We start from the raw sequence: 27,775 nt of genomic DNA on the forward strand, positions 1-27,775 counted from the left end.
TTTGAAAATTTCGCAATTTTCTAATTTTGAATTTTTATTCTGTTAAACCAGAGAGTTATGTGACACAAAATAGTTAATCAATAACATTACTCACATGTCTACTTTACATCTGCACAATTTTGGAAACAACATTTTTTCTTGCTAGGAAGTTATAAGGGTTAAAATTTGACCAGCGATTTCTCATTTTTACAACAAAATTTACAAAACCATTTTTTTTAGGGACCACCTCACATTTGAAGTCAGTTTGAGGGGTGGGGGTAAACCACTGTTTGGGTGCATGGCAGAGCTAGGAAGGGAAGTAGTGATGTTTTGGAATGCAGACTTGGTCTGCGGGCATCATGTTACGTTTGCAGAGCCCCTGATGTGCCTAAACAGTAGAAACCCCCCACAACTGACCCCATTTTGGAAACTAGAGCCCCCAAGAAACTTTTGTAGATGTGTGGTGAGCACTTTAAACCCCCAAGTGCTTCACAGAAGTTTATAACGCAGAGCCATGAAAATAAAAGAAACATTTTTCTTTCCTCAAAAATCATTTTTTAGCCCGCAATTTTTTATTTTCACAAGGGTAACAGGAGAAATTGGACCCCTAAAGTTGTTGTCCAGTTTGTCCTGAGTAGGCTGATACCCTATATGTGGGGGTAAACCACTGTTGGGGCACACGTCGGGGCTCAGAAGGGAAGTAGTAATGTTTTGAAATGCAGACTTTGATGGAATGGTCTGCGGGCATCAAGTTGCATTTGCAGAGCCCCTGATGTACCTAAACCGTAGAAACCCCCCACAAGTGACCCCATTTTGGAAACTAGACCTCCCAAGGAACTTATCTAGATGTGTGGTGAGCACTTTGAACCCCCAAGTGCTTCACATAATTTTATAACGCAGAGCCGTGAAAATAAAAAATCATTTTTTTCCCACAAAAATAATTTTTTAGCCCCCATTTTTTTATTTTTCCAAGGGTAACAGGAGAAATTAGACCCCCAAAGTTGTTGTACAATTTTTCCTGAGTACGCTTATGCCCCATACGTTTGGGTGCACGTCGGGGCTCAGAAGGGAGGGAGCACCATTTGACTTTTTGAATGCAAGATTGGCTGGAATCAATGGTGGCGCCATGTCGCGATTGGAGTCCCCCTGATGTGCCTAAACAGTGGAAACCCCTCATTTCTAACTCCAACACTAAACCCAACACACCCCTAACCCTAATCCCAACTCTAACCATAACTGTAATCACAACCCTAACCCCAACACACCCCTAACCACAACCCTAACCCCAACACACCCCTAACCCTAATCCCAACCCTAACCACAACCCTAACCCCAACACCCACCAACCCTAACCACAAGCCTAACCCTAACCCCAACACACCCTTAACCCTTATCTTAACCCTAATTCCAACCCTAATTCCAACCCTAACATTAAGGCTATGTGCCCACGTTGCGGATTCGTGTGAGGACTTTTCTGCACCGTTTTTGAAAAATCCGCATGTAAAACGCACTGCGTTTTACTTGCGGATTTACCGTGGATTTCCAGTGTTTTTTGTGCTGATTTCACCTGCGGATTCCTATTGAGGAACAGGTGTAAAACGCTGCGGAATCTGCACAAAGAATTGACATGCTGCGGAAAATACAAAGCAGCGTTTCCACATGGTATTTTCTGCACCATGGGCACAGCGGATTTGGTTTTCCATAGGTTTACATGGTACTGTAAACGTGATGGAAAACTGCCATGAATCCGCAGCGGCCAATCCGCACCGTGTGCACATAGCCTAATTCTAACCCTAATTGCAACCCTAACCCTAATTGCAACCCTAACCCTAATTCTAACCCTAACCCTAATTGCAACCCTAACCCTAACAATAATTGCAACCCTAACCCTAGTGGAAAAATAAAAATAAATATATTTTCTTTATTTCAGTATTTTCCCTACCTATGGGGGTGATAAGGGGGGGCTTTATTTACTATTTTTTTTATTTTGATCACTGTGATAGGTTCTATCACAATGATCAAAATGTGCCTGGAATGAATCTGCCGGCCGGCAGATTCGGTGGGCGCACTGCGCATGCACCCGCCATTTTGGAAGATGGCGGCACCCATCGCTGAAGACGGATGGACATCGGGAGGGACCCCAGGACTCGGTAAGTATGGGGGGGCAGAGGGGAGGATGGGGCAGGCAGAGGGGAGAAGAGGGCAGTGGAGGACAGGACAGAGGGGAGGAAAGACTGACAGCGGCGGCAGATCGCCGCTGTCAGTCGGTGGCGGGGGCAGATCGCTGTCTCCAGCCATGGCTGATGATATTGCAGCATCGGCCATGGCTGGAATGTAATATTTCACCAAGTTTCATAGGTGAAATATTACAAATTGCTCTGATTGGCTGTTTCACTTTCAACAGCCAATAAGAGCGATCGTAGCCACGTGGGGGCAAAGCCATCCACCGGGTTGAAGTACCAGTCCACCTGTCCCTGCAGGTCAGGTGAAATTTTAGTTAACCCTTTCACACGATCTGCAGGAACGCGATCCTGCCATGACGCCACATAGGCGTCACAGGTCGGATTGGCACCGACTTTCATGACGCCTACGTGGCGCCACAGGTCGGGAAGGGGTTAAATAAAATAGCGATCACACCAGTTCTGCCTGAGGAAATCTATAATATCTGATTCAAGCTAAGAGAAAACCTGTTGTCGCTATATAAATACAATCTTAAAAAACTTAAAAGTAATTATTATTCAACAGAAGATAGAGCTGGGGCGCTGTTAGCGCGTAGAGTTAAAAAAAAGAGAGGGATGAGCTAGAATTGACCAATTAGTAGATCAACAAGGGAAGTGTATCCGAAATCCATTAGAAATAGTAAAGGTTTATGCTAATTACTATAAACATCTCTATAACCTAGTGACTGATCCCACCACTCCGCAGCCCTTCCAAGCTAATATTGATAGATATCTACAATCTATAAACCTACCCCAAATATCACAGGAACAATTGAATATACTCAATGCCCCATTTACAGAGTAGGAAATTCGGAATATTATCAAACTTACAAAATGTCATAAAGCCCCTGGCCCAGGTGGGTTATATAACGAGTACTATCACCAATTTCATCAATATTTGACTCCCTGCCTCCTTCGCATATTTAATTCATGGCAAAATTCAGAATCTGTATCTGTCACATATCTAGAGGCCACTATTACTACTCTGTCTAAACCGGGGAAACCTCCGATATGTCCCAGTAACTTTAGGCCCATTGCTCTCTTAAACTGAGATGTTAACATTTTCTCTAAAATACTTGCAATTAGATTACATCATGTGATCCCCTCCTTGGTTTCGTCTGATCAAGTAGGATTTGTAGCGGGGCGGGAAGCTAAGGATGGAATACGCAGGATGATAGATTTAATACGAATAGTGGAATTGAGTGGGCTGTTCAGTGCATTCCTGTCCCTAGATGCTGAAAAAGAGGGTGCACTGGGGGTATCTCAAAAGTGTTCTATGAAAATTTGGTCTGACAGGCCCCATCTACTTGGCGATATGTGCTATGTACTCGAATCCCTCTGCCAAAGTTTTATCATCAGGGTTCCTTTCAGAGCCATTTTGTATATCTAATGGCTCACGTCGGGGATGCCCATTGTCTATTATTTTTGCCTTGTGCATGGGATCTTTGGCGGAGAAAATAAGGAGTACCCAGGATATAGCAGGTATTAGAGTTGGTCTCACAAAATTGGATTATACACAGATGATGTATTTATCTCTTGTACTAGTGTAGAGTCCTCCTTCCATGCTATTATCCTTGCTTTGAAGGAGTTTGCTAATGTCTCATACTATAAACTAAATGCTGCTAAGTCTTTGGTCCTTCCTGTAATGGTTCCACCCACGACTCAAACATTTTTGGAATGGGAATATCCCTTTAAGTGGGTGAGTGATAAACTCCCATATTTAGGCATAGTCCTCACTAATTCTACACAATTGGTGAAAAGGAATTTCTCAAAATTGATACAAGAATCTAGGAGGGATCTGCACGAACTACGTACAGCTACTATGTCATGGATAGCAAGGATGAACATTTATAAGATGTTGGTACTTCCCAAGGTTTTGTATTATTTTCGTTGCATCCCTGTCCAGATTCCTCTTAGGATAATTAAATCTCTTCGATAAGTAGCTAATGACTTAATTTGGGTATATAAAAAACCAAGAGTGGCTGGTAGCTTACTATATTATCCTTACAGGAAAGATATATATCTTGGTACCATGTTAGCCAGTAGATAGAAAAATATTTTAATGGCTAACTGAAAAAATGGTAACAAATTGCAAGCTTTCGAGACTACTCAGGTCCCTTCATCAGGCATAGACTAATACAAATTCTGAAGAATCACATATTTATGCACAAAACAGCACAGAAAAATGCCATAGATAAGACAGGTGATGTGAAGCAGAACTACCATTATGTGAGAGTGATAAGCAGTTATGTCCATAAATATTGGAACAGTTCATAGATAAGGAGTGTGAATGTTTTATTGTCCTGTGATTGGGGTCTGGTATTATGTTATGATGCCACTCCACGGTCTGAGGAGCAAATGCCTTAGCTGATGTAAAAAGACATAAATCCATGCGACACATTCATTCCTGCACTGAGAGTGTCAAAGGTCATCATCAGCTTATATTCACAGACTCCCAGAAATTAAAGGAATTTGCTCCTCAGACCATGTGGGGGCATAATAACATAAAAAATAGAATAGAAACACGTCACCATTTCTGTATTTTCACCCAATCCTGGTTTTTGGCTTAAAGACTCACCAAATACTCAATCTGTGCACATAGCCTAAGACATATTTTTTATGGTATGTACATGTACATGGTATTTTATGTCTGGATTCCCAAGCAGAAAACTCCCAGCACATTAGAGTATAAGCAAAGTGAATGACGAGATATATAAAAAAAATTGTACGTGACAGGAAATTGTCTTCTGCAGATTTTCTTGGCAGATTTAACCATTTGCAATGCGTCAGGTGAAAGCGTTAAGCAAATCTATACTATGACGTAGCTGCGGCATGTCGTATTTGCAGTGTAGAACTCATAACTCTATGATAACCCACTTAAAGAATACTTTTATACTAAAGTATTTTAGCTTTCATAGGTTCTTAATGAATCATACAAATTTGTGGGGAAGGTTAAGTGCTCACATTAATATTTTGAAGTGTATTTTTGCTGCTCCAAAAATGCAGCGTTTTACAGTTCCAGCAAAGTGGATGGGATTTATAGAAATGTATATTTTTTTTCTACACAGTAATCTGACCTGTGGTGTGTGTATGACATCTGTAACATGTCAATGTTATTATGCGAATATCCTGATTTTTATGTGCAGATTTTCCCCATAAGCCTACTTTCTTAAGATGAGATTTTGATGTGTCTTAGATGTTGCAGAATGTAAATTAGGTTACTTGCATTTTTTTATTGCGTTTTTGTGTGCGGTTTTTAAACATGCATTTTTTATGCTGCATTTTTTGTCTCTTGTTGTTGTGTCATGCTTTAAATAAAGCTGCTTGGTTTTCATACTTCCTGGTATTTGGATTTGACAAAATTTCATCGATATATTTAGGCTGCCGTCACACTAGCAGGATTTGGTCAGTATCTTACATCAGTATTTGTAAGCCAAAACCAGGAGTGGGTGATAAATGCAGAAGTGGTGCATATGCTTCTCTTATACTTTTCCTCTGATTGTTCCATTCCTGGTTTTGGCTTACAAATACTGAGGTAAAATACTGTCCAAATACTGCTAGTGTGACGGCAGCCTTAGGGTATGTGTCCACGTTCAGGATTGCATCAGGATTTGATAAGGATTTTCCATCAGTATTTGTAAGCCAAAACCAGGAGTGGAACAATTAGAGGAAAAGTATAATAGAAACATATGCACTACTTCTGCAGTTATCACCCACTCCTGGCTTTGGCTTACAGATACTGATGGAAAATACTGACCAAATACTGCTAGTGTGACGGCAGCCTTAGGCGATGTTCAGACTAATTGCTGTAGTTTTTTCTACAGCAAAAACCTGCTCTTTTGGCAGTAAAAACGCTCCATTCAAAATGCATGTTTTGTACAGTTTTTACTGCATTTCTTGGAAGGAGACTCCGTATGCTTTGTTTATAGTACACGTATAATAAAATTAGTTTTATTCACCAAAATTAATGGAAAAACGTTTGCAGTGTTTTTCACAGCGTTTTTTCACATTACTCACTGTGAGTGAAACAAAACGCTGCAAAACCCCTGAAAGAATTAATGTGCTGCAGATTTAAAAATAAATAATTAAAAATAATAAAAAAATAATAATTAAAAAAATAAATAAATAAATAAAATGCTGCAGTTCTCAAATTCAGTCAGAAAAAAACCAAACATGCACATGACATTTCACAGATTTCGTAGGGTTGTAAAAAAGTTTTTAATTTGCATAAAAAAGGCTGATTGTGCACATAGCCTAACGGCAATACTTGGAAGTGAACTGTAATGAATGCGAATATCCTTATGATGGTACAAAAATTATATATATATATATATATATATATATATATATATATATATATATATATATATATATATACACAGTATATGCATATATATACATATATATTATTATTATTATTATTTATTTATATAGCACCATTAATTCTATATATACAGTATATATACACAGTATATATATAGCCACAAATAGAACATTTTATTAAACGGTATAACAAGTCATGAGTGAATTATCCAGGAATAGTACATACCCAGCTGATAACACACAGGCGCCCAGCGCTGTCTGCACGGTGGACTGTTCCTTGAAATGATTATCGGTGGGGGGTCTGCTCGCAGGGGACACAACAAAGGTGTGGAGCCAGAACTATATAATACAGCGATCACGTAGCTGCTTTCTTCTCTCGCGGTGGTGTATGGAAACATTTCCAATCATCTCGCACGCAGGCAATGTATGAAGAGCTCTCAGATCACAGCGAGGAAAAATTGCTAACACAACCCAATATAGAACAAGTCCGTCATTTCTGATTCCTTATAAAACATGAGCTCGCCAGTAGAAGCAAAAATGGCCAATTTGGTCAATGAGTGATTGGTATTACAGGCTACTCCATTTATTTCAGCTAAGAGAAGCTCTAATTCCAGATGCGGAACAGGGAGAAGGGAGGTGCTGTTTCTTGAGAATACATTAGACCTTACTTTTTACCTTAAAGAGAATCCGTCACCAGGTTTTTAATGCCCCATATGAGAGCAACATGATGTAGGGATAAAGACCCTCATTTAAGAGATGTATCACTTACTTTACTGTTTTTTTTTGCTGCAGATCTACCAGTTCTGTGAGTGCTGAGCTCTGTATAACCCCAATCACAGCCATAATTGGCAGCTTTCTGTGTACACTGTGCATAGGCAGAAATCTGGTGGGGCATGGCGCTCGTGAGTATGGAGGACTACGTGGCAGAAGGTTTATTAGTGATAATCTCCTGCTGATAAAATTGTGATTTTATTAAAACTACAGCAAGCAGCCTGGTAAGTGATACACTGCTGGAATCAGGGTCTCTGAATTGTTTTGCTCTCAGAGTAGGTGACAAAAACCTGGTGACAGAGATTCCCTTTAATAGAATTTGTCAGCACAAAATGACTGCACAAACTGAGCACAGGCACCCGGTACAGCTGTAGTATGTCTAGTGTCCAGTGCACCTCCTCAGATACTCGTTCTACAACTATCTCTGCTCCATCTTCCTGGATTGACATCTCTGGAATTACAGGAGATAGATTGAAAGCAAGTACATGGGAGGTTGCACCGATCTGTTTGTCCACCCCATGGATGCACCAAGAGCCTGTGCTTGGTTTGAACAGTCATTCCGTACCAAGACTCCTTTTAAAAAGCAAGCATTTTTCTTTACATTGAAGCAACTCAATGAGACCCGACATGGTAAACGTGAACAGTTTAATCTTCAACAACCTCTTTTTTTAAACAGCGTTTAAAAATTAAAGGGATTGTCCAGCCATAAAAATTTATTATTTTAAGCTGTTTTTAGAGTTTTTTTAGATTGGATAATCATTTCTAAAGGGAAACACCATTTCCAGACATTAGATTACACTGCGGGCACACAGCTTCTACCCTCTGCAGTCGGCTCACTGGAGCAGCGGCTACAAGGAGAAAATGAAGCTATGTTCTCCCTGCAGCCGCTCGCCTCCAATCATCGGCCTTACAAGTGAGTTCAGTTAGTTCACAATCAGCTTTTTGGCTGGTGACGCTTCTGTATGACTTTAGATTTCGGAGAGGGGCCACCCCCACGTAAACCACTCCTTACAGGTACCATGGAGGACACCTCTTTTAACAACTCACTGAGTCTGGCCTCTGTCTTCTCGAGGCAAGAAACATCTTCAATAAGAGCGATCATGTCGGCAAGCTGCTCAGGATTTGTCCTGATCCTCCTGGTCCCCGGTGACCCGCAGCCTGGCACCGCTTCTGGCGCTCTCATTTCTTACACTGGGGGAGGCGCTTTCCCTGTCCAGGAGAAAAGAGAGAGGTTTTGTAACTTTACGTTTGATGTTAGGACGCTGAATTGACTTTCAGTTAGATCGCAGGGAGGGATTACTACAGGGGAGAGCCTTTATTACGCTGCACCAATCAAAGGGTCAAATAGCCTAGATCTAAAAGTAATGGTGGTCCAAGAACGGCACGCTCCTGTGCTCATGTCATGTAGTAGCATCTCACCTGTGCATACGGTATGTGCCGGGTGTAGGAAGAGGTTACATTGGTATCATGCAGGCAAGTTGGGTATTAGCCGAAAAACACATTTGGGATTCTGAATATCATAAATAAAAAGCCTTTTTAGACTTTGATCATTTTCTCGCCACGATCCGTGACAAATAGGGGGCCTTCTCCCAACACTTTCCCATGGGGCTGCACATACCATGCGAACAAGCATCAGCTAAAAATCTTCTCGAGCCCAACAGAACATGTTTACATAGGACTGCACACAACAGAAGGATACAACACCAAAAACATTCCACATACAACTGGAATAAATACAATTAATTAAATTAAAATAGAAAAATAAAGCTTCTGGGATGCTACTGAACAAAATTTTACATAGGACTGTTGTCATTCTAAAGTTTCCAGGGGAAATTTTTCATCGGACTAGAAAGCTTTTAGGAACCCACAGAACGCTCTTCTTCATAGGACTGCACATTAAAGTCTCAGGAATCATAGATTGTGGTTTGCATGGGACTGCACACACCAGAAAGTGAACAGAATTTATTACATTTGTTTTACATAATGACTGCACACAACAGAATATGCTCATGATACATAGAACCTTTTGCGTAGGACTGCGTACAGTAAAAAGATTCAGGATCCCACAGGACATGCTTTAAATCCGGCTGTTCCATGGGACTGCACATAACATGATTTTTTCCTCCATTCTCCTGAGTTGCCACAATAAGTGGTTTTCCTGTAATATCCCCCGCAACACGCAATTACACAGGATTACTGGCAGCATGACGTTCTTGTGATCAATTGTGTTTTTACATAGGACTGCACACAACATGAACATACTGATATGTTCTGTGGGATTCTGGAAGCTATTTTACATGAGGCTGCGTAGACAATTACACAGAACAAACATGTTGCATGGGACTGTACACAATAGGATGCTTCTAGAATTACACAGAACACATTTTGCATGGGACTGTAAACACTAAGAAGCTTCTAGAATTACACTGAACAATTCTGCCAAGGGGCTGCACACACAGAACATATTTTACATAGGACTGCACACATGTGAAAGCTTACAGAAGTACAGATAACATATTTACATGGACCTTCACATGAGGGAAAGCTTCTATAATTATGCAGAACTTATTTACATGGGACTGTACACATCTTAAAGCTTCTATGACTGCACAGAATGATTTACATGGGATTGCACACATCTGAAAGGTTATACAATAATATAAAACAGATTTACATGGGACTGTACACATCTGAAAGGTTATATAATTATACAGAATGCATTTACATGGGACTGTTCAAATCTGAAGACTTCTATAATTACGCAGAACACATTTACATGGGACTGCACATACATGAAGGCTTGTATAATTACACAGAACACATTTACATGGGACTGCGCACATCCGAAAGCTTTTATAATTAAACAGAACACATTTACATGGGACTGCACATACCTGAAAGCTTCTATAGTTATCCAGAACACATTAACGTGGGACTGCACACATCAGAAAACTTTTATGATTACACATAATCACTTTACATGGGACTGCATATAGCAGAAAGTTTGTATAATTGCGTATAATTTATTTACATGTGCATGCACAAACCTAAACCCTTCTACAATTACACAAAACACATTTACATGGGACTGCATACACCTGCATACACCTGCAAGCTTCCAGAATCACACAGAAAATATTTTGCATGGGGTAACACACGCCAGAAAACTTCTAGGATCACACAGAACATACTTACATGGGACTGCACACCAGAAAGCTTGCAGACTAACCAGCGACAATACGTCTAGATCTTCTTACCCGCGAAGTCAGTGACACAGGAGTCCTGGAAGCAGAGGAGAAGGTGAGGAACAGAGTGTAGTATAGCGCACAAACTGTAACATATCGCACAGAGTGTAACATATCGCAGAGAGTGTAATATATCGCACAGAGTGTAACATATCGCACAGACTGTAACATATCACAGAGAGTGTAATATATAGCAGAGAGTGTAATATATCGCACAGAGTGTAATATATCACAAAGTGTAATATATCGCAGAGAGTGTAATATATCGCAGAGTGTAATATACCGCAGAGTGTAATATATCACACAGAGTGTAACACAGAGTATAGTATATTGCAGAGAGTATAGTATATCGCCCAGAGTGTAATATATCGAACAGAGTACAATATATCACACAGAGTGTAATAATTCGCAGAGTGTAACATATCGAACAGAGTGTAATATATCGCACAGAGTGTAATATATCGCACAGAGTGTAACATATCGCACAGAGTGTAACATATCGCAGAGTGTAATATATCGAACAGAGTGTAATATATCGCACAGAGTGTAATATATCGCAGAGTGTAATATATCGCACAGAGTGTAATATATCACAGAGTGTAATATATCGCAGAGAGTGTAATATATCGCAGAGTGTAATATATCATAGAGTGTAATATATCGCAGAGAGTGTAATATATCGCAGAGAGTGTAATATATCGCAGAGTGTAATATACCGCAGAGTGTAATATATCACACAGAGTGTAACACAGAGTATAGTATATTGCAGAGAGTATAGTATATCGCCCAGAGTGTAATATATCGAACAGAGTACAATATATCGCACAGAGTGTAATATATCGCAGAGTGTAACATATCGAACAGAGTGTAATATATCGCACAGAGTGTAATATATCGCAGAGTGTAACATATCAAACAGAGTGTAATATATCGCACAGAGTGTAACATATCGCAGAGTGTAACATATCGCCCAGAGTGTAATATATCGCAGAGTGTAATATATCGCACATATAGTATACCGCACAGAGTGTAATATATCGCACAGAGTATAGTATACCGCACAGAGTGTAATATATCGCAGAGTGTAATATATCGCAGAGTGTAACATATCGCAGAGTGTAATATATCGCACAGAGTGTAATATATCGCACAGAGTGTAATATATCGCAGAGTGTAATATATCGCAGAGTATAGTATACCGCACAGAGTGTAATATATCGCACAGAGTATAGTATACCGCACAGAGTGTAATATATCGAACAGAGTACAATATATCACACAGAGTGTAATATATCGCACAGAGTGTAACATATCGCAGAGTGTAACATATCGCCCAGAGTGTAATATATCGCAGAGTGTAATATATCGCACAGAGTATAGTATACCGCACAGAGTGTAATATATCGCAGAGTGTAACATATCGCAGAGTGTAACATATCGGCCAGAGTGTAACATATCGCAGAGTGTAATATATCGCACAGAGTATAGTATACCGCACAGAGTGTAATATATCGAACAGAGTACAATATATCACACAGAGTGTAATATATCGCACAGAGTGTAACATATCGCAGAGTGTAACATATCGCCCAGAGTGTAATATATCGCAGAGTGTAATATATCGCACAGAGTATAGTATACCGCACAGAGTGTAATATATCGCAGAGTGTAACATATCGCAGAGTGTAACATATCGGCCAGAGTGTAACATATCGCAGAGTGTAATATATCGCACAGAGTATAGTATACCGCACAGAGTGTAATATATCGCAGAGTGTAACATATCGCAGAGTGTAACATATCGGCCAGAGTGTAACATATCGCAGAGTGTAATATATCGCACAGAGTATAGTATACCGCACAGAGTGTAATATATCGCAGAGTGTAACATATCGCAGAGTGTAACATATCGGCCAGAGTGTAACATATCGCAGAGTGTAATATATCGCACAGAGTATAGTATACCGCACAGAGTGTAATATATCGCAGAGTGTAATATATCGCAGAGTGTAACATATCGCACAGAGTGTAACCTACCGCCCCAGCACCGCACCTGACACCCTCCGCAGCGCACGCAGTTACCTGTTTACAGCAGCTCCCTCAGCATCACTACACTACTGGCCGCCGATACTCCGCCCACACGGGTCACATGGCACTGACGTCCCCACAGCTCCTTTAACCCGCTCGGCTCTCGCTGGTGCCGGCAGTCAGAGGCTGGCAGTGCACGGCGCTAGAGCAAGGAGCAGCATCCCTCGCTGCACAGGAATGTCTTCTGCACGCCGCCACTCTGCCCACAGCACCTGAGAGTGACAGCCGCCCGGGCAGCTCCAGACTCCAGCACCGCCAGTGACCGGCTCCTCCGCGCACCATGTCCCCTCGTGCCCGCTGGATTACATTACTCCTCAGCTTGGTCCTGTTTGCACATACCGGGGACTCGCAGACTGCCAAGGAGGGTAAGAGCGCCACAAAGTTTCCTCACTGCGCCCTGAGGATGGGCGACATTTCCACAGGCAGGAGAGAAGTTTTCTTTATTGTGGAGAAACTCTGTGCACGTCATGGAGCAGCAGAGCTAAGTATAGGGCAGTCCCCGAGGAGGCAGGCTCCGTCACCGGCACTTATCTGTGCCCTCCGGGGCGTCTGCACACAGTGTGCCTGGGTACCAGTACTGTGTGCATGGGTACTGGCAGTGTGTGCCTGGGTACCACTACTGTGTGCATGGGTACTGGCAGTGTGTGCCTGGGTACCACTACTGTGTGCATGGGTACCAGTACTGTGTGCATGGGTACTGGCATTGTGTGCCTGGGTACCACTACTGTGTGCATGGGTACTGGCAGTGTGTGCCTGGGTACCAATACTGTGTGCATGGGTACTGGCAGTGTGTGCCTGGGTACCAGTACTGTGTGCATGGGTACTGGCAGTGTGTGCCTGGGTACCAATACTGTGTGCATGGGTACTGGCAGTGTGTGCCTGGGTACCACTACTGTGTGCATGGGTACTGGCAGTGTGTGCCTGGGTACCACTACTGTGTGCATGGGTACTGGCAGTGTGTGCCTGGGTACCACTACTGTGTGCATGGGTACTGGCATTGTGTGCCTGGGTACCACTACTGTGTGCATGGGTACTGGCATTGTGTGCCTGGGTACCAATACTGTGTGCATGGGTACTGGCATTGTGTGCCTGGGTACCACTACTGTGTGCATGGGTACTGGCAGTGTGTGCCTGGGTACCAATACTGTGTGCATGGGTACTGGCATTGTGTGCCTGGGTACCAGTACTGTGTGCATGGGTACTGGCAGTGTGTGCCTGGGTACCAATACTGTGTGCATGGGTACTGGCATTGTGTGCCTGGGTACCACTACTGTGTGCATGGGTACTGGCATTGTGTGCCTGGGTACCAATACTGTGTGCATGGGTACTGGCATTGTGTGCCTGGGTACCACTACTGTGTGCATGGGTACTGGCAGTGTGTGCCTGGGTACCAATACTGTGTGCATGGGTACTGGCATTGTGTGCCTGGGTACCAGTACTGTGTGCATGGGTACTGGCAGTGTGTGCCTGGGTACCAGTACTGTGTGCATGGGTACTGGCAGTGTGTGCCTGGGTACCAATACTGTGTGCATGGGTACTGGCAGTGTGTGCCTGGGTACCACTACTGTGTGCATGGGTACTGGCAGTGTGTGCCTGGGTACCACTACTGTGTGCATGGGTACTGGCAGTGTGTGCCTGGGTACCACTACTGTGTGCATGGGTACTGGCAGTGTGTGCCTGGGTACCAATACTGTGTGCATGGGTACTGGCAGTGTGTGCCTGGGTACCACTACTGTGTGCATGGGTACTGGCAGTGTGTGCCTGGGTACCAATACTGTGTGCATGGGTACTGGCAGTGTGTGCCTGGGTACCAGTACTCTGCCTGGGCTCCAATACTGTGTGCATGGATACCAGTACTAATTGATCTGTGCTGTGTGCCACACACCTGGGTACTGATACTGCGGGTCACACCTGGGCACTGACACTGTGTACCACATTCCTGGGTAGTAATATTGTGCGCCACCCACCTGGGTGCTGATACTGTGTTCCACATCCCTGGGTACTGATGCTGTGTTCCACATCCCTGGGTGCTGATACTGTGTGCCACCCACCTGGGTACTGATACTGTGTTCGACATCCCTGGGTACTGATGCTGTGTACCACACACATGGGTGCTGATGCTGTGTACCACACACATGGGTGCTGATGCTGTGTACCACACACATGGGTGCTGATGCTGTGTACCACACACATGGGTGCTGATGCTGTGTACCACACACATGGGTGCTGATGCTGTGTACCACACACATGGGTGCTGATGCTGTGTACCACCCACCTGGGTGCTGATACTGTGTTCCACATCCGTGGGTACTGATACTGTGTTCCACATCCCTGGGTGCTGATGCTGTGTGCCACCCACCTGGGTACTGATACTGTGTTCCACATCCCTGGGTACTGATGCTGTGTACCACCCACCTGGGTACTGATGCTGTGTGCCACACACATGGATGCTGATGCTGTGTACCACACACATGGATGCTGATGCTGTGTACCACACACATGGATGCTGATGCTGTGTACCACACACATGGATGCTGATGCTGTGTACCACACACATGGGTACTGATGCTGTGTACCACACACCTGGATGCTGATGCTGTGTACCACACACATGGGTACTGATGCTGCGTACCACACACCTGGATGCTGATGCTGTGTACCACACACATGGGTGCTGATGCTGTGTACCACACACATGGGTACTGATGCTGTGTACCACACACATGGGTACTGATGCTGTGTACCACCCACCTGGGTGCTGATACTGTGTGGTACACATCTGGATACTGACGCTGTGTGTCACACACCAGGGTACATCTGTGGGTGCTAATAGTGCATGTGTATCTATATATAACTTATTTCCTTTATTGTCCTATATGCATTATTACCTGTGTGTGACAATGCAGTAATATTCCTACCTGCACTTCGTCCTATGTGTGACATCACATGATATATACCTATATTACTATGTGACACTACATAACTGCTATGCATTATTGAGTATCAGGTGCACTTACTTATTACACCGCAGAGTGCTGGTGCAGATAGTGATACACGGTGTCTGTTACACGCGAGCACTAATACTGTGTGATATACAGTCACGGTCGTCCTGGCGTAGGCGTGATGTTGCTTCCATGGTGCCTGTCACACACCTGAGTTGTACCATGTAGTGTGGTGTCTGTCACTGTCGTACTAAAGTAGCAGCGATACTACGTGGTGTCACTCTGTGGGGGGATTATGTGATGTCACACTGTGCAGTGTAGTCCTAATATTGTGGTGTCACACTGAATACATTTTTGTCTGTGATGAGGACTGGCCCTAGGGCTATACGTCTCCTGCCCCTCTGCCCCCCACAATAGTCCCAGTGCTCTTGGCCTGACGTCTGCTGTATATATTAATGACAGAGGAGCTGTGTGACTGCTGGAGTTGCACCCTTGCATGTGTGGTTGTGGATGTATATGGTGGTACTGTATGTGTGCTGTCTGCCATTACTCATGTGGCTGTATCGTTGCTGTATAGTGCAGGTAATGATGGAGTTGTGGCTGTATTATTCATTAATAACAATAGTGATCGTGCTGGACTGATGACCAGAGGGGAGCGCAGACAGTGCTATAGCAGCAGATTTCCCATACTGTAGCTTTTGTGCTTGTGCGGAGGAAAAGTTCCAGCTGGCGCCTGTAGAAGGAGCATAGTGACCGCACAGCACCCTGCCTAACTACAACTTCATGTGTCATCTGCCCTCATCATCACCTTATGCCAGGACCCGTGTCATGTGTGTTTATTACTTCCAATGTACAGTACTGGACATGCTATAATATCTACAGCGTTATAACATAGTGTCAGACACGTAATAATACATCCACCAATATAAGATAGAGTAAGTGCTGGGCTTCATTACATAGATAATTATATATTCATTATATATAATTTGTATGGTACATTATATCATGCAACCTGGCAACAAGTTAGAAAATATAGAAGCTGTTGCTAGCCGTGATAATGATATATCTCGTATGTACCACACCATATGTATATATTTCCTATAATATATGACGTGCTATGAGCTACGCTCGTGCATGTGCATTGGTGATCATATATGGGGCATTTTCTGCAGGGTCAGGGTAGGCGCAGACTTGATGCCAGCCTTCCAGGACGGTAAGCTAGGCTGCAGACCTGAACTTTCAGGGCAGTCTGTGAGTAACGGGCTGGATATGATATGTGATGAGGTATAGCGGAGCTGTGCACAATGAGCATGGCCCCTAGAGCAGTATGAATGTATTATGCAGATCACAGCTCAGTGTCAGCAGTGAATGATCCAGCCAAACAGGACACAAAAAAAGCTTCTCCTCCACAAGATAAGGAGAGACTGCTGCCTTTCCTGGAGCGCTTTCTAGCAATAGTCCTGGGAATAGGGGTCTGTGCAGGAAGATCAGTCTCCAGTGCTCGCAGGCAAAACATATCTATTTCTTGTCCTTCTGCTTGAATCCACACGTCTCAATGTAGAAGCATTACACCCTGTAAGTGATGTAGAAATGTCTGCTGTGGGGTAACGCTGACACACATCCTTAGGTTCAGCAGAGGAATCTGCACCCAGCTACACAATACATATTTTATGCATTGCAAAGGTCAGTTCATTGGCAGGCACAGCTGTATTGTGCTAATACTTCCTATATGATGATAATGCCATTTACCATAGTCAAATATTATTAAAAAAATTATGATAATGCCATTTACCATAGTCAAATTCTATAAAAAATGATGATAATGCCATTTACCATAGTCAAATTCTATAAAAAATGATGATAATGCCATTTACTATAGTCAAATTCTAGTAGAAAAAAAAAAGTTTAGCAGACGGGATAATTTCTTAAAGCGACAGACAAACCATAATAATTCAGGATTTCTGGCTTTTACTATACATTAATCTTGTCATATATTGGGCCAGCAGAATGTGTACATGGCATTAGCCTTGGTATAAGACGTGACGGTGTGATCTGGAAGATATGTCTTGTTTCCACATGACCAGTAGGCTTTAGCGCTCCATGTGAAACATTTTGTTCTAGGAACGGGAAGAGATGAAGTCAGATATCGCTGTCTGTCACTGGCAGCTCAGAGGCTGTGTTGTGATCTGCCTGTACGCTGTAGAGAAGGCATAAAATGGGATTAGGTATACCCGTATCACTAGTGTTCTTCTTATACATTACATCTCTTTACAAATATTATTAAATAAGTCTTAAACAATGCAACTAAATGACTAAAATACAGCAGGGTAAAGAGCCACTCTTAAAAACACGACATCCATCCATCCATCATGAATTAATTTCTACCAACATTCCTTAATGAGGGCGCTACATTACCCCCTGTAATGGTGGAAGGCCCACTGCCGTTGACCTAGTGAACGTCTTGGCGTTTTACTTCTCCATTATGACTATAAGGCAAAGATAAGAAGTAAATGTGACAAACTGGTGATGGTGAATAAAGTGCAATCAATGATGATCCTGTATAAAAATCTGTTTATAATAAAAAGTTTGGAAATTATTTTTTTTAAATTCAAGAGAAACAGGAATTGATTATATATTAAAATGAAATGTCATAGAAGGACTAACATGGACTTGTTGTATAGAATAATATAGAGACGCATGTAATGTACTTTGGGCTTTCCAGACATTGCCACAAATTTAACACGCACCATAGATAGGCGAAAAAAAATCATAAGAGGTAGGAGAACGTCTGAAAAATACATTTCACAGACTATATTTTCTTTATTCAGGAATTTTCTGGTAGACATATTTTTTTTTTTGCTATAGTTTAAGTTGGTCAAAATGTAATGTTTCAGCCTTGTAAAGTTTTGCCTACATAACTGTCTACTTCCATTATCACGATATACTGATATCACAGTATTTTTTTTTTCCGCAGTTATATTGCTGGATTCCAAAGCACAACAGACGGAACTGGAATGGATCTCCTCTCCGTCCAGTGGGGTAAGATGTCTTCCAAGTAATCCCAAAAGAAAAGTTTATTTCATGCTTGACATGCTTAGAGCAAGCGGACTAGCTTAGGAACTTTAGAATATGTGTGCTTTAAGAAAGCGATGGTAGAGGATTTAGATTTTTTTGTAGTTTCAGACTTTGGGGGAAAAAAAGGCCATTTTGGTATTAAACACAGATAATTTCTGCTTTACTCTACAACCTTCTTAGTTTTTTATTAACTATGTCTGTATCTAGTCCACAAATTGAAGTGTCATTCCCACGTTATAGGAGGCTATTACTGGATGCTCCATCACACATTAACATGCTTTTGGTGTAGCGCTTCAGTACTTAGGAAATAATTACCAATGGACAGAAGATTACCTAGCAGATATTGTCCTCTCAAATAGAGTTCACAGCCAACATTGGGAGACAACAGTGAAAAAGAACTAAAGAACTAGGAACTGGCCTTTTCCAACCAGTTAGTGACTACGTGCCGTAAATATGATGCGTGGTGCCGGCCTCTAAACCTGCACCACTGCAAAAGTGTATTACAGGTTTACAGCCTCGCAATGTGCCCTAGATCACATGGAGAAATAGTAAAAAGCCTTATAACATTCTGTTTCCAACACCACACACTAAAGTTATAATGTATCAGCTGAAAATAAGAAGCCAATCTGAGATTTTACGTTAGTGTGAAATTGAAAACTTCAGCGTTAAAACATAATCAATTTGCATTTTTTTCTTTTGCAATATATACCCCCTAATGTTAAAAAATCAATTATTACTATAAAGTTATGAAAATCAGAAAATGGTTGGAGGCATTATTTTGGCCGCTGAAAAAGTAACCCATGGGGTGTCCTAAATTATTAGAGGACCAAAGTATTTAGCGACCTTAGTATAGGTCACAAAGAGGTTGACGTAAATAATGTAGCTTTTATAATATATTGCATTCATGAGTGTCGATATTTCTGTAAATATATTTTTTCCATATAAAGACATAGAACAGAAGGCGGCACTCACCAGTTTGCTGTGATGAACGTCTTTAATGTGTCTTTAATCCATATTACAGGTTATTTTAGACACATTCCAGGTGATAGCGAGGGAGCGGGGAGTGCAGGTGGACTATGTGTAATAGGCAGAGCACCTGAATCCAGTGGCTGTTGGCAGTCCGCAAATGAGAGGAATAGCAGCTCATAACAGCATACGATTGACTGGGGAAAGAAAATAAAATATACTGGTGCCATTCTACTCCAAAGACAAAAATATATTTTTTATGTTAAATGAGCTAGAAAGAATTAAGACTTTGAAAAAAGAATACAATGTTAAAATCTATCTATCCCATATGTATCTATCCCATATGTATCTATCCCATATGTATCTATCCCATATGTATCTCCCATATCTATCCCATATCTATCTATCTGTCTATCTATCTATCTATCTATCTATCTATCTATCTATCTATCTATCTATCTATCTATCTATCTAACACACACAATACCTTTGTTTGTCAGGTACACAATATGCAGGGTACGCATTCGTTCTCCTGGTTACATCTGTTCTCTTACTGTGCTCCTGTTCCCTATAGATATCTTACATGCCCTTCTTCACATATCAACCAATATTGACAAGTCTTGCACTACATAGGAGAATATCCAAGCTGGCGCCTGGCCTGTCATTTACTCTCAAATATGTCTTGTCCAATTAAAATATTTACTGACAGTACATAATCACATTTGCTTGGTGGGAATTGGAATTTTATATTTTTTAGTGATTTACCCAATTATTAGATACAGGAGTAATATATATATATATATATATTATAATAGTTGACAGCCTGAATTCCTGTTATTATTGAACTAAGCAGTGTAGTCAAGTTTAATAAATAGAAATAGGTGTAATTTTTTTTAGATCCTGTGAATAATATTGTTTACGACAAATTCTTCTATATGAAGGAATGTAGGTAAATTTCCTGACACTGGTCACCTTTGGGTTCATCCAAGACTCTATGTTCTGAGCGGATCCCACCTACAGACCAGGGTTTAGGTAGCAGCACAATAACGTAGCTGGGGCACGAGGGTGAAGCAGTCTTCCAGTAAACAACGCTTGCTTTGTTACACTGACTGATATGAGTTCTATCTGTTTTCAGTGGGAAGAAATCAGTGGACTGGATGAAAATTACACACCAATTAGAACTTATCAGGTATGTCAGGTCCTGGAACCCAACCAGAACAACTGGCTACGAACTAACTGGATTTCAAAAGCCAACGCACAAAGGATTTTTGTTGAGCTAAAGTTCACTTTAAGGGATTGTAACAGTCTTCCTGGCGTACTGGGAACCTGCAAGGAAACCTTTAACTTGTATTACTATGAAACAGATTACGACACTGGCAGAAACATGAGAGAAAATCAATATGTGAAAATAGACACTATCGCTGCAGATGAAAGTTTTACCCAAGGAGATCTTGGAGAGCGGAAAATGAAACTCAATACAGAAGTTCGGGAAATTGGACCCCTGTCCAGGAAAGGATTCTACCTGGCATTCCAGGACGTCGGAGCCTGCATTGCCCTGGTGTCTGTGAAGGTGTATTATAAAAAGTGCTGGACCATTATTGAGAATTTAGCTGTCTTCCCCGACACTGTCACCGGCTCCGAATTCTCATCATTGGTCGAAGTAAGAGGGACATGCGTAAGCAACGCGGAGGAAGAAGCGGATAATTCTCCCAAGATGCACTGCAGTGCTGAAGGCGAATGGCTGGTGCCCATTGGAAAATGCATCTGCAAAGCGGGTTATCAACAAAAAGGCGATACTTGTGAACGTAAGTCTGATACATTTTACCGATTGCTCTACTAGTAGTGGTGGTAAATACCAACGGTTGATATGACTGTAGAATATAATTGTGAGTGGATTAGGGTTTACCTTGTGAGCTAAGAAGGAACGGGCCGCGGCTACTTCTGGAATACCAGGCAGAGCGTTTCCATCTGGCTCTCCTGTGTGGACAGTATAAGCATAATCCATAGTGTTTAGGCTTTATAATCACAGTAATGTAGAATTCGGCTCATTTGGGCTACATACAATGGAAGATATTTATCTCCTGCAGAGCACAGCTTCCCCAAATGCATACCGATAGCGGTTTATCTAGCAGAGCCAGCAACATATACTTATTTGTCTTCCAAGTGACTGAAAATATGTATCACGGGCAGCACGTGCAATACTTTTTTCCCCAGGAAATAGTGTTGCCCCTAATATTTCACTTCTTCAACATGAAAAAGATGATATTTATGTGCTGATAGTAAGAAGCAAGAACATCAAGGCCTCTTCCCTGGAAGGCATGGAATATGCCTCACATCTATCAATAATACATACATACGGGAACTAGCACTCAGGTTAGACTTCCACTTACTGATAAATATTCCCCCAATTCAAGCCATTCTCTGCTATATACCTGCAATGGCCAGCTAAGTACTATTTAATGGTACAAGTGATGCCAACATTCTCACATTTATCTTCTGCCAGGACTTAAATTATAACAAGTTAAGCCTGAAATTCAATGAGAGCTATCACCGGGCTCTGGCAGGTCACTTTTTCATTACGTGTGCCACGTCTGTAGACGCTAACTGCAGTTTTATAATCCTCGGGAAACTCAAATGACTTTCTTTAATAAGGTTTCATGTGTAATTGCTAAGCACTGGTGGATTCCGGTGCCGCTGATCAGACACTCCAGCGGCTGAGCACAATCCACTTTAACACTTGGAGCAGAGAAATTGAAAGCAAGTTGGAAAGTTGGAAGTCTAATCTAGTTAGAAATAGAGGTTAGAGGTTGCCCGGGCATCTCAGGCATTTCGCGCAGCACTGTGTCTAAGCTTATAACCGCATTAAAGGCAAGGCGGCACATATTAGATCCCCTTCATTGTGAGCGAAGTCTGTGGAGCATGAGGTCACCTAATGAACACATCCTTCCATGTGTTTCACGTCTACTCCACGCCGGCTATAGGGGAATGGCAGACTTGTTTGGAGCCATGTAAAACAAATGCCCTGAACAAGCTTACTTGAACAAGGTACTTAATTTTGAGCAGCAAAATGTTGACTATGTGCTCGTGCTGTCATTTATTCTGGAGGGTTGCACTGTGCTTGTTTGCTACAATAATTCCCTTCCTTGGCTTTTATCCCAAGCAACTGCAGAGAAAATGCCTTGCACTAGAAACATAGATCAGCTTCTGCCTGCACTGAGCCTGGCAGCCCGGCCATGAATTCCCCACAGCTATGATGGAATACTTGACTCGCCAATGCTCTTGATCATTGATCCACCCCCGATCTGTACACACTCTGTGCCATCTCTCTTCAGGTCAAAGCTTTACCCACGTTCTCTATGCCAAATGTATGTCTCTAATATTCATACCGAGGCAGATTTATACAGAGAACAGGAGAAAAAAAAGCCAAACATTAGCTATCGTTTATTTAAATCGTTAGAAACCCGGAGATTACTGCCTCAAACTGACTGTATGAAATGAGTCTAGGCTTCATTATTAAACCATTACCTGGCTGATGGCCCTGACTTTGTGCTGCCTTTCACCACCAGGAAAGTGGCGCTGGTTATACAAGGTACGAGCTGAAGTTAACTCTTCTCAAATCTTAACTCTTGTTGGTCTGGTGTTTGGAATAAAGTCACATTTTGGGGGGATTTTTGCCATTTATTTATTTTTTGGCTTTTTCCATGTTTTTTATTTATTTATTTCACTCACTTATATATGAGATATTGGTCATAGTCATTAAGGTTGAAGGAAGACTTTAAGTCCATCTAGTTCAACCCATAGCCTAACCTAGCATGCCCTAACATGTTGATCCAGAGGAAGGCAACTTTTTATATTTATTATTATACATTTTTTAGAGCACCGTTGATTCCATGGTGCTGTACATGACAAGGGGTGACATACAAAATATAAACGACACAGCACAAACTAACAATTAAAGACTGGTACGGAAAGTAGAGGGTCCTACCCTTGCGGGCTTATAGTCTACAGGATAATGGGGACAGATTCCAATCTTTAGCAAGCTTTGGGTATTCACTTTTTTTTTTTTTTCACTTGTCTTCAAAAAGTGCAGAAAAAAATGCAACAAAGTAATAAAACGACCACTGCAAATGCTATAAAAAAAATACTTAAAGCCGCTGAAAAAAAAAAAAAAAAGTGTGAGTAGGAGGCCTGATTGATAGCTCAGCAGGCCGGTATTGCAGAGCAAGAGCTTGTCCTAAATCCCTGCTGTGTTTAGAGACAGACACAGTAGACGCAGTACATTATACGTTGCCATCAGACCTCACGCGTTTTGTGCACGAACATCACTATATTTCCGGAGATGAGTTTAATTAGTGCGGTCATGTTGCCTGTTTCAGTAACTTCTCACCTGGGAGAGCAGGCATCCTTCCTACATCCTTATCAAGGCCAGCAGCTATACATACAGTTTATATATATCACCACAAAGAACTCAAGCGCAGGAATTAATTTGCCTTGAGCGTTAATAATGCATGATCGGGCAGCTTCAGTCAATTCCCTCTTTCTAGTGTTTCCTTGTTAGCCGGGCTTGCAATAACAAATGTGGAAATGGAAATGTTTTACTGTACGTCACAATCTCTAATAGGCATTGAGTCTTGTTGGAAATGCAGTTAATATTTAATATCATTATTTCGGCTGATTTTTTATTATTTTTTTTCTGCATATTTAACATCCAAAATACCTAATTACTGTAGTTTCTCATTAGACCGTCGTGCAGCACATTGTCCTCTAAGTCCGGTAGGTGAGCTAGAAAGATATCGAGATCGCTTATGGGCCGCTATACCAAGCCTTCTATTAGCACTTAGTAATCTGCACATACATTAAATATGAGCATAATGTGCGTCTCTCTAACAGGGACTAGATAAACGAGTTCTTGGCTCCTTTTCATTGCCGGTTATTAAACACACAGATGAGCATTACGACTCTTGGAAATACTTCTTTCAATCAAGTCGTCAAAGCATCAGCTATGTAATGATGAGCTTTACCCAAATTGTACTGCGATTTAATCATTCAGAATGCAAAAGAAAGGGAAACGGGGCTTCAGTTTCCTTCTTTTATCCTCAAAACAGAGAGCCGCTGTGAAGGCATAACTTGATAGGTGCGCACAATAGGGCAAATTGTTCTGGAGCTGAAGGCTTGTGTCATTATTTCTAAATCCACCAAGTGACTCGGGGAAGTCAGAAAATGAACTGGATTTATTCCGTCTGAAAGCTGGCTACAGCCTTTTTCCGCAAATAATATATTTTATTGGAAACCGCTTTCGAGAGTCAGAAAGTGAACTTTTCTTAAAGGGGTAGTGCATACAACACCCTTTCTTATAGGTGGAGATAAACCAAAGTAGTCAGGGTTTCTAGAATCGTATGTCATACTATGTCATGAATGGGTGTAGCCTATGTATATCATTTAATATAGCTTTTGCTTCTTTACATAAGAGTAAGGAAAGTGAGAATATCTAGTAAACTCGACCCTGCCTGTACAGTATGTACTCACCCTATGATCTGTTTAGCAATGAGTATGTGCACATGTTGCGTTTTTGCTGCGTTTTTGTCCTGGAAAAAAAAAACAGTGTTTTACAGTACCAGTAAAGTGAATGAGATTTCTGAAATCTCATGTGTATGCCACTTATTTTTCCTTGCACATTGGAAACGGTTTCAAATCTGCAACTTATCACGCATTTTTCGCTTATTCTAATGAATAGGTAAAAAAAAAACGCATCAAAAACGTTCAAATCAAAATGTTTTTCCTGCCAACACATCAGTAATTGCAGCAGTTTTTACTGCTGCAAATACTGAACGTGTGCACATACCCTTAAGAGAAAAAAATATTTGCTATAATTATAATTAAATGTACCACAAGGGCTGTCACCAAGCTTTCCTAGACCCCTGAATGGGAAATTGGAATCAAGAACTACTTTTTAGTTGCTAAAGGTTGGCAGAGCAATGTCTTGGGGTTCACATCTGACATGTACATGGAGTTTGTATGTCTTCCTCTATCACTTGTCTGAGTTGTGGAGCACAACATATATACTGTAATAAAGAAAATTCTCATCACATAAACCCCTTAAGGAAACATACTATTTTCGTTTTTGTGGTTTAATTTATTCTTCCACTTTTATCAAATGGCCATAACTTTTTTTTTTCCACCGACATGGATGTATGAGAAATTTGTCTTTTGAAGCATGGATTGTAGTTTTGAAAAAAAAACAAACATTCATTTCATGGGCAAATAAGTAAAAGAATTCCAAGTGCAGAAAAATGGCGACACACACACACACACACACACACACACACACACACACACACACACACACACACACACACACACACACACACACACACACACACACACACGCGCGTGTATATGTAATATAGATCACCATTTTCTAAGAACCATACATTTTATATTTTTCCATAAATGGAGCTGTAGTAGGGCTTGTGTTTTGTATGACATGTTTGTTTAATACTATTTGGGGGCACGATTGCTTTTTATTGCATCTTGTGTGGGAGATGCCGCAAGAACAAAAAAAAAACTAGTAATTTTATTTTTATATTTACCGCATCGGATAAACAATGTTTTATTTTTAAAAATCGGACATGTACAGATGTGGCAATATCAAATATAAAGTATTGTAATTTTTTTTAACACTTTATTTGTATCTAGGAAATAGGTAGCTGTTCAAATTGTCATTATATATATATATATATATATATATATATATATATATATATATATATATATATATATATATATATATATATATATATATATATATATTATAGCTTTTTAGAGCCTTTTTCCTTTTTTAGTTCCAATAGGGGACTTAAACATATGACCATATAAGCTCTTGTACTAAACACTGCAATACTGCAGTTAATATTAAAAATCAGTCTCCCACAAGATTAAACATGGCAGTAACAAGGTGCCATCAGCACCCTACGATCGTGTCGCTGAATAGGCGTTGATGGGAACCTGAACAAATGCATGGGCCTGATTGCAGCACTTAATTGCTGCTGCCAGTGTTTGACAGCAACATTTTAGGGGTTAACCACAGTAACTACTACTGTAGGCAGATGACGAGTATGTAGGAAAATCAGCATTTACCCTGCATAGAGACAGCTCTGTTGCTGAGACCATAGCATGGCATATCTATTTATCATGGAGCGTTAAGGGGTTAAAGAGCTTTTAGACATTTTTGTAGACTTTATGGAATTTACTAAGTATTTTTTACTTAAGGATTACACAGATGGACAACAAAGAGAAATAGAAATCCTGTCCTGGAGCCAGTTAGACTTTTTGTTTTTTAGTTTCCCACCAATAACAACCTTTTATAGACTTGTAAAGTAATCAATCGTACAAGCAACAACCTAGTGTAAGCTAGGGCGGAAGTAGCCGTTTTAACGGTCCCTGGTGCCGTAGGGGCCCAGAGACACTTTTTCCACATACTATATGACTATTTCATGTGTTTATAATTGGCACATGATAAATGTGTGGTGGTGGTGGGGGGGGGGGGGTGTCAAAATTTCCATTAGGTACCCCGGGACTTCAAGTTAGAGTATATTGGCATTGGACAGATTTCTTGCAGACCTTTTTACTCCTGAAAATTTGTTTGTTTTTTTCGAATGGTGTCAAGCATATGGCTGGGACAGAAGCAAAACAAGTCTTTTACAGTAAATCTGCCTTGTTTAATAATAGCAAAGAATTAACTCCAATAAAAATTGTTAATCCGCTGAAATCTTTTAATTTTTTTTTTCTACCATAGTCAGATCAGCATGCAGTGCCATATGTTGTACTATATAATAAAAGCAACAAAATCCCAACAAATAGCTGGTGGTCCTAATAAAAAATCCCCCCCCCCATAGTAACAGCTATCTTATCAGATGACGGACCATTGATATCTGGTCTGTCTTCTGTTACAGACAGAGCCTTCCTTCTTTTCTATATATTCTTGTGACACCACAGCCCGATATGCGGTACATCAGGACATGGGAATGAAGGAGCAGACATTAGACGAAATGGCATTTTATATGAAACCTCATAGAATAAGGTGCAGCTTAAAGGGGTATGCACTAATGTGACATGCTGCTGGGGTTGTGAGGGGTGTATGAGCGGCTCTGCACCTGTTCTGCTGGAC

General features: G+C 41.3%; 1 protein-coding gene and 1 long non-coding RNA gene across 7 annotated transcripts in view; one reads left to right on the plus strand and one right to left on the minus strand.

Annotated features, from left to right (window-relative positions):
- Positions 1-12,629, minus strand: part of LOC143807787 (uncharacterized) — a 98,363-nt gene extending 85,734 nt beyond the window's left edge. Inside the window, exons 1-3 of one of the 2 annotated variants that reach the window (XR_013221801.1) lie at positions 12,575-12,629; positions 10,488-10,574; positions 8,340-8,501 (exon numbers count right to left, since the gene is read on the minus strand). This is a non-coding gene — a long non-coding RNA (uncharacterized LOC143807787). Of the gene's footprint in view, positions 1-6,642; positions 8,502-10,487; positions 10,575-12,574 lie in introns of those variants that run through there. The other variant, XR_013221800.1, reaches the window with a different exon arrangement.
- A 22-nt stretch (positions 12,630-12,651) lies between these two features.
- EPHA7 (EPH receptor A7) overlaps positions 12,652-27,775 on the plus strand; it is a 292,750-nt gene continuing 277,626 nt past the window's right edge. For 2 of the 5 annotated variants that reach the window (XM_077289713.1, XM_077289714.1), the window contains exons 1-3: positions 12,675-12,990; positions 18,542-18,606; positions 20,744-21,413. In XM_077289713.1, the coding sequence (XP_077145828.1) occupies positions 12,906-12,990; positions 18,542-18,606; positions 20,744-21,413 (820 nt within the window). In that variant the 5' untranslated portion in view covers positions 12,675-12,905. Of the gene's footprint in view, positions 12,991-18,541; positions 18,607-20,743; positions 21,414-27,775 lie in introns of all 5 variants that reach the window. The other 3 variants (XM_077289711.1, XM_077289712.1, XM_077289715.1) reach the window with 2 other exon arrangements.

Source organism: Ranitomeya variabilis, chromosome 2 (genome assembly GCF_051348905.1).
Source record: "Ranitomeya variabilis isolate aRanVar5 chromosome 2, aRanVar5.hap1, whole genome shotgun sequence".
Taxonomy (NCBI): domain Eukaryota; kingdom Metazoa; phylum Chordata; class Amphibia; order Anura; family Dendrobatidae; genus Ranitomeya; species Ranitomeya variabilis.